The following is an 8,232-nucleotide window of genomic DNA, read 5'->3' as shown; positions in this document are numbered from 1 at the left end:
CTCTCTCTCTCTCTCTCTCTCTCTCTCTCTCTCTCTCTCTCTCTCTCTCTCTCTCTCTCACAAATTCAAAACTGTAATATTTTGTATTCAAAACGTGAAATAGAACTTTGAAAACTTTAAAAAAATTAATGATCAAGAAAAAAATATCTTTCTCAATTGCTTTTGTTTATAATATTATCAATATTCAATTAATTTCGTGCAGATAATATTCATCTGAAAATCTATGTTATAAATTGATTATTCAATAAATGAATTTTAAAAAGAAGAAAATTTCGACATTCAAATTTATATTATTAAAACTGAAATTAATATCTTACTAATATAGTTGGAACAAAATATATTACGATGTACAAATTACCGTGTTTTATTTGGAAACACATTTTCAAATATGAAAACATGAATCATGAAACGAAGTACAATAAGAAAATTAAGTATTTTATAAAATTTTGTTATATGAGCTAAAAATTTGTGTGTGTGTGTGTGTGTGTGTGTGTGTGTGTGTGTGTGTGTGTGTGTGTGTGTGTGCTGTATGTGTGCGCGCGCGTGTGTGTATCATATATACACACATTTATTTATTATTATATATATTTACTTATTTATTTATATTAAAAGCAATATATATTTTAATTATGCAAAATTTTAACAGAATATGTTAATTTCATGTATGCATAACATCTATATGTATTCATACTTATCATATAACCTCGTTGCAGGTTAAATAGCATTCTTTCCGAATGTATTAGTAATATAATATTCTTTGCTTCATTGTGCAAACATATAAACAAAATATAGGTAAACTTATCAATGTATGACGCTTATGATTTTTGATAATTTTTAAATATATCATAGAAAACAAGATTTTCAAGTTTTTTCAACTTTTCCTATACATATAATCATTGCTTAATTTTAATTTTCAAAATATTTACAAAAATGATTATTATATATATTATTATATTAAATTATTATATTATATATATGAAATTCCAATAAAAATTATCCATTAAGAATTTGGAATTTAAAGAATTTACAGAATGCAAAAATTATAAAAATTCTTGAGCAAATAAAATTATAGTGACCAAAATAACAATAATAAAAACCAAGCATGAAACATATTTTAAATATGAGTTATAATAATAATAATGTATAATTATAATAAATGCCGATCATATTTAATAATGTCATGATGTTTAGGCAAAATTCAATTTATTGTATTAATATCATTTTTTGCAAATATCTCGAAAACTAAGCCAAGCGACTATATATTTATATAGAAAAAAGTTATTTAAAATATTATCCTCTATGATAAGTTTAAAAATCATCAAATTAATCAAAAGCATTACACATCAATAGATTAACCCAAAATATACTACGCCTTGTCATGTTTATAAAACACTGACATTAATTTCTGTTAAATTTTAACAAATCTGCTCATTTTTTTAATTTGTTTTGTTAATGAATGTTCCCACTATGATATAATCCATAATGGAACATCGACCTTTCACCGGTTCTATAAATGTAATTTCAATGCGGCAGCTAACTCTCACTTCTTACACTGATTTTTCTTTATAATAGATTTCTACTGCAGCTATCAAAATTAAAATAATGCGACTTCCTGCATAACTAAATGACAATTATTATCATGAATATTTGATGCCTTTAACAAATTTTTCTTTGAAATTTTACATATTTACAGCTAGTTTTTATCATTTAAAAAAAAAAAAAAAAAAAAAAAAAAAAAAAAAAAAAAAAAAAAAAAAAAAAAAAAAAAAAAAAAAAAAAAAAAAAAAAAACATTCTCATATAATTAAAGGATTAATATTATCAAGATTTATAAAAGCATAGTATATGGGAAATCCACTTTACATTACACTATATTGATGGAAAAATTTTCATTTTAATTAAAGTAAGGATGATAAATTTTTCTACCTATTCGATAGTGCTTAAAATGTTTGTGATTTTCTTTTGATTTTGTTTACAAGAGCAATAATGTTTTTATGCAAAGAGTAAAAAGTACACTTATTTTCAGTCATTTTGTTGAAAAAATGTAAACATGCTAATGCATGGAAGTTCGCAAAAACAAAAGAGGAAGAAACAGAAAAAAAATTATTTTCACATGTTAAAAAAACATGTTCCAACATATAATGGTCAGATCTAAAAAGTAATTAATATAGTAAGACTTACTATCTTACTATTATTTTTTAGAGTTGTCCTCTTCACTTGACCAATGTTTTTCCTGTTCTTGCAATTCGAATTCCCATCGTAATTCTAATTCCCGCATATCATTTGCAATACCTGCCTCATATGTATCTTCCTAAGAACCAATTTCAAATTTTATAAATTTTTTTTATTATTTTTGCAATAAATAAATAAAATATTTAATACATATTATACATAATACATTCTATTTTATTAATACAAAAACACAATAGCATAACTTACTTCTTCAGGCTTATAATCTTGATTAAAACTTTGAGAACCTAATAAATTATTTGTTGATTGAATCCAAGGTATAGTAGTACCATATGGGCTCCAATTTCGTACATCTTTTTCTTTTTCTCTAATACCAGCTTCAATCATTTGTAATTCTTGTGCTAACCTTTCTCCTGCCGTAAAGGTTGCTCCTTGTGTGGCAAGCTGAAGATGTTTTATAATAATATTTTATTTGAAAATAATAGTTAAAGATAGATAATAGAATTGAACAATACCTTTAAGTCATTGATTTTTTTCTCAAGATGCTTTAATTGTTGTTTTACCTTTTGCGATTCAAGAATTAAACTAAAATAAATTTAATATATATAATAAAATTAAACATTTCAAATAATTATTGCGAAAATAATTATATATTAAAAATTAGTTTACTCTTTAGACATGCAATCCGGTCGTGGAAGTTGCGTATGCGTTGACGAATCGGATACGTTCCGACCGAATGTGATATAACTATCTCCAAAACCACTATTATTAATCGATTGTATTCCTCCATTTGTATCAATAGTAGCATAAGCTGTATTGGAAGTTGATTCTTTTAATTTAATTTTATATTTTTTACATTTCTTTCTCTTTATTTTTTTTGTATTTTGTTAATTATACTTACGTTGATTACCATAATACCAAGATGTAATAGAACTTGTAGGCATAGGTCGATAAGTAGATATTGCAGGAGATGTTCCTCCATCTGTATAAAAATTAGCAGATTGTACACCATTTGTAGATCTAAAAAAAAATTATTTTATTATAACAATAATAATGTAATATACTTCCAAAAAAATTGAATAAAATAATATTATTACCTGATTAAATTTTTAGATAGTTTAGAAATTGGTCCATATTTACTATTAGATGATGCATCAAATGGCACAAATTCATCATCAAATAGAATAGGATCTGCGCATCGGAAATTATTATTGCAGTTCATATTTGTTGAAGGAATCATGGGATTATTTGGTGTATTTGTCCATATAGAGAAATTCGATGATAATGTATCTCCTTGTATATCGTAATTCTGTAAATAATATTATAAAAATAATAAAAGATATATATCTTCTATTTTCATTATAAATCTAATTGAAGAATCGTACCGGTTTCATTTGTGGTACTTGTTTGTTGACAATTGTTTCAAGTTGATTTAATATTTCCATCCTACGTTGCAATAACATTGCTAATGTTTTGGCAACTGTTCGCTGCTATAATATAAATAATATTTTAATATATATAGCGAAGATTATTAAAACATAAAAAAAATTATATTACTTTTTTAGTATTAGAAATTCCATTTGTCATATTAGACGAAATCTGTGATGAATCCCAGATATTAAGATTAGGTGCTGTGTAATCAACAGGTGTATTAGGCATAATATAATGAGAGCAATGTACGTCCATATTTTTTGTTGATACCATAGGCAACATTCCTTGAGATGGTAGCATGTAATTTGTCAATGATCCAATAAAATTATTTTCATTTGTTGGATTATGATGTTGTATTGGATTAATTTTGTTCATAGAATTAAAATCTAAAAAAAATATAATTGTTTTTTTAATAAAAAATAATTTTTTCATGTTATTTATGTTAGAAATATTTACTTTCTCTATGAGAATTATCATGCGACTTTATAGAATGATAAGATAGATCATCACTTTGTTTGAATGTTTTATTTGATCCATTGACTGATTTATCTGTTTTCATATCTGAATTATTGTTTCCAGATAAACTTGATCTGAGACTTAATTTTCGACTTTTTGATCTATATCTAATGAAAAAATAAATAAATATATAAAAAAATTAATAAAATATATAAAGATAAAAGATATATTTTTATGTATAAATATATTCTTAAATCTGTATAGAAGTACTTACTTATCAAGTTCCATATCACTATGAGCAAATGTACAATTAGTAGATCTAGGACAAGATCCTCTAAGTGCGAGATCTCTACACATGCTCACTTTATATTTTGGTTGGCCAGGACCTATATTATGGATACCATCTTGTGCTTTTCGATTACCATGTTGTTGAATGAATTCTACTAATGCTGCAACTACAGTTCTAACAGCTTCTAATGCTGCACGGCATTCTGCTAATGTAGGAGGTTCAGTTTCTGTAATAAAATTAATTAATTAAATATTTTAAATTTTAATTTGTTTTTAACAAAATATTTAAATATAATAAATTATACCTGGGCTAGGATCTATTGCAGCTAGCAATTCTAATTGTGGTCTTAAACTACTTAATTGTCCAGGATCAGGAGTACGTTGAAGAGCAATAACTAATTCTTGTACACTTTGAGCAAAAGATTGTGGAGTTTGAAGTTTGTCTATAATACTTTGCATATGAGATTTATGACTTGTATCTCCATATAATAATGCAGACCATTGATCAGGTGCTATTCTTAAACCAGCTTCAGTTGCAATTTGCACTATTTGAGCATCATGCTCTCTTCTTAATGCTTCATATGTTCTGAATTCTTCTTTTAATTGCATCAATGATGAATCTCCTTCTCGTTTAGATACCTAATCAAATGTTTTATTTAAGTTTTTAATAATATATTTCTTATTATCAAATGAAAAATATTTCTTACCTTGAAACAACTTGCTCTATATAACAATTGTACAACATGTCCTATACTAGTTTTAGAAGCTTGAGGAAAATGTGATTCTAAACGTTGAACTACAAACATAACTAACACTTTCCTAGAAAGAGCAGATCCATCTTCCAATGCTAATAAAACAAGTTTCAATACTTCTTCTTGCATTGCTGATAAAAAAAAAATCATTACTATTATTTTTATTATATACATTATATACATATTATATATTTATATTATATACATATTATATTTTTATTTATATTTATTATTATTATCTAGTTATTTTATATACCTGGTCCAAGGAATTGACATCCACGAGCCCGTACAGCAGCCCATAGATTAGCATTGAGTTGTTGTGGATTTTGATGTTGTAATATTAATTCTGTAACAGACCTTTCACCTAAACTTCTAGCTGCTCTTACTGCACGTGCTCTTCCTTCTGGTTCCACTAATTGACAACCCACCAAAGTTACTAATTTCCTTTGCATAGGTCGAGATACAAGTCCTGCACCTATTGTTTAACATTGTTTAACATATATATAATCTTCAATTACAAATCTTCAATTTTAAATTATTTAAATAATTTATTATTTTCAATATTACCTGTAGTTAAAGAAGGATTTGTCTGACATGGTTTGAGATATAAAGCAAGTTCCTCAATGCAATGTTTAGCAACCAAATAATTAGCATGATCTTCAGGTGGTAGTAATTTTTGATAAGCTGTTGCAATATTTGTGGGAACAGGATTTCCCACTAATTGTAATAAAGCTTCATTTATTGGTAATCTTTCTATTTCTGTATTAATAATACTCTAAAATATATATAATATAAATAAATTATTATTTAAATATAAAAATAATATAAAAATTATAAAATTAAAATAAAAACATAATTTATATATTTCAAATTTGCTTAATAATAAAAATAATTTCACTAAATATAATAATACAAAATATGTGCAATATATATGTTATATATGTATAATAAACAATGATAATATATTATATATAATTAGATATAATAACAATAATATTTACCTGATCAAAAGGACATTGTTTACGATGTAAATTTGCAAGGCACGTACGACATATTGTATGACCACATCCTAAAGATATTGGACCACGTATGGCCACATCAAAGTCATGACAGCAAACTGGACAAGAAAGAAATTCAGTCCACTGTGGTGCCTGTATTGGCATTCTGTAACAAGTCATATTAAAACATTTTTTTGATTTTTTGATTTCACAATTTCTTGTAATATTATTTTTTATAAATAATTAAAACAAATTTCATATTAATAATAAAAAATTTAATTCAAGCTTTATATAATTCATTTATATTTATTTAATAATATTGCGTTATTAAAAAATGCAATATTGCGTTTCTAAACAATATTTCTATATTCAAGAATAAAGACATTTAATTTTAATAAATGTATAAAATATATCAATATAATAAATAATCAATATATAAATAGCATTAATTAATACTTTAGAAGATGAATAATAAAAAAACTTAGTTTCAATCGCGAATCTGAGGAAATAAACCCTTTTGAAACAATAACGTTGCCTATCAATTGTTTTCTATATGATGATTATCGCTCTTCTTCAATTCATTAGCGCATAAAATCAAAGTTTGTTTTGAAAAAATATGCAGAAAATATTTCAAATATAATCGTTTTAATCACGCAATTAGGTCTAAAGTTTTTAATCTTTGTTGCTATTATTCCCATATTCATTGAATGTCTGCTCTATATATATAAAAATAAAAAAAGCAATATCCGCTTTTGCCACGAGGAAATGTAACGATGCAATAATTATTATTAAAATAACAAAAAATTTAAAAACTCACCTCGTTATTGCCTTCACAAAACATCACATTAACTACTCGATTACTTCGCACGTAGTTCTGCCATCGAAGCAAGAACAGATGAATCACAAATAGTAAGATGAGCTCAGTACAATATTTCTCAAGTATACTTTTTTACTTCACTAATCATGACGAAAACAATCTAGAAAAATAATTTTTCAATTTCTCTCGATAGAGAGCGCTATGAACAACATAATATCAAATTTTCAAAATTTAATAAATCAATTTCAATAATATGTATATTCAAAAATTGTATAATTTAAATACATTTATAATTACTTTTTATAAGTAGTATTCAATAATTTAAATTATTATTTTATATATTTTATATAATTATCATAAAAATCAATTAAATATCAAATAAAAATCATAAAAATATTTCTTATACGATTTAAAATTTTATCTTAATTCGAATAAAAAAAAATTTAATTTAAATGTAATAATTTTAAAAATTCATTTTATTTAAATTGATTTAAATATTTATAATATTCAAATTTAAATATATACATAAAAATTAAAATATATAACACTAATTGGTTACGTTATTTTTTTGTATTAATGCTAACTATTTGTATTAATGCTAAACTATATTCATCTGTTTCCGATAATTATAATCGAGTTTCATATCTATTAAAATTATAAATATGCGATTTGTTTCTCTTGGTTCACTGTCCTGGGATATATTACTGACATTACTCAGCTTCTAGATGCGAAAGACAGTGAATATGTATTCTTTTCGTATAAGATTCGTATAAGCTTCCATATATTGAGTGAAGCTTAATTATAACTGTTAATCAAAATCGTGAAATATATAATACAGCATTGACATATCGGTCAAATAAATTCCAATTAAACATGATACCGCCAAAAGATGAACCGTTATGGTCTGATATCGCACTTCGTATGTTAATGAATACCGTTTCACATCCCATTGAATACGCTAAAGTTTTAATACAGGTAAAATATGCACAGTGGATAAAACCTGGATATTAAACCTTCATCGGAAGCTCATAATTTTTATTTATAACGCAACAGATCGGATATGAACCGATTCCACCACGACCAACAACTACTTTATTTGGACAACCGGCTTTAGCTCTACCTAACGTATTTCAATACGGTAATTTTATTTATTTTAATTCTTTTTATTCATAATTTATATTATATTATATTATTTATTTTATTTATATTAATTTTATTTATTTTAATTTTTTTATTCATAATTAAGAATTATTTTGTTACAGGAAAATACAATAAATAACATCTTAATATTTTTTTTATAA

General features: G+C 24.6%; 2 protein-coding genes across 6 annotated transcripts in view; one reads left to right on the top strand and one right to left on the bottom strand.

The window, feature by feature from the left end:
* The window catches only part of LOC102672319 (roquin-1), a 12,612-nt gene extending 5,521 nt beyond the window's left edge, over positions 1-7,091 (bottom strand). For 2 of the 4 annotated variants that reach the window (XM_031514637.1, XM_031514638.1), the window contains exons 1-16: positions 6,932-7,091; positions 6,118-6,280; positions 5,684-5,891; positions 5,373-5,591; positions 5,072-5,247; positions 4,670-5,003; positions 4,351-4,591; positions 4,077-4,243; positions 3,747-4,006; positions 3,575-3,679; positions 3,287-3,498; positions 3,091-3,209; positions 2,859-3,018; positions 2,705-2,774; positions 2,439-2,633; positions 2,181-2,310 (exon numbers count right to left, since the gene is read on the bottom strand). In XM_031514637.1, the coding sequence (XP_031370497.1) occupies positions 2,191-2,310; positions 2,439-2,633; positions 2,705-2,774; positions 2,859-3,018; positions 3,091-3,209; positions 3,287-3,498; positions 3,575-3,679; positions 3,747-4,006; positions 4,077-4,243; positions 4,351-4,591; positions 4,670-5,003; positions 5,072-5,247; positions 5,373-5,591; positions 5,684-5,891; positions 6,118-6,279 (2,748 nt within the window). In that variant the 5' untranslated portion in view covers position 6,280; positions 6,932-7,091 and the 3' untranslated portion in view covers positions 2,181-2,190. Of the gene's footprint in view, positions 1-1,798; positions 2,311-2,438; positions 2,634-2,704; positions 2,775-2,858; positions 3,019-3,090; positions 3,210-3,286; positions 3,499-3,574; positions 3,680-3,746; positions 4,007-4,076; positions 4,244-4,350; positions 4,592-4,669; positions 5,004-5,071; positions 5,248-5,372; positions 5,592-5,683; positions 5,892-6,117; positions 6,281-6,931 lie in introns of those variants that run through there. The other 2 variants (XM_031514636.1, XM_031514639.1) reach the window with 2 other exon arrangements.
* Positions 7,092-7,574: 483 nt separating this feature from the next.
* Positions 7,575-8,232, top strand: part of LOC102672087 (mitochondrial carrier homolog 2-like) — a 2,124-nt gene continuing 1,466 nt past the window's right edge. For both annotated transcript variants that reach the window (XM_006624598.1, XM_006624597.1), the window contains exons 1-2: positions 7,575-7,906; positions 7,985-8,069. In XM_006624598.1, the coding sequence (XP_006624661.1) occupies positions 7,805-7,906; positions 7,985-8,069 (187 nt within the window). In that variant the 5' untranslated portion in view covers positions 7,575-7,804. The remainder of the gene's footprint in view (positions 7,907-7,984; positions 8,070-8,232) is intronic.

This window comes from Apis dorsata, unplaced genomic scaffold (assembly GCF_000469605.1).
Source record: "Apis dorsata unplaced genomic scaffold, Apis dorsata 1.3 scaffold_1085, whole genome shotgun sequence".
Classification (NCBI taxonomy): domain Eukaryota; kingdom Metazoa; phylum Arthropoda; class Insecta; order Hymenoptera; family Apidae; genus Apis; species Apis dorsata.
This window is presented reverse-complemented; position numbering and strand designations above follow the sequence as displayed.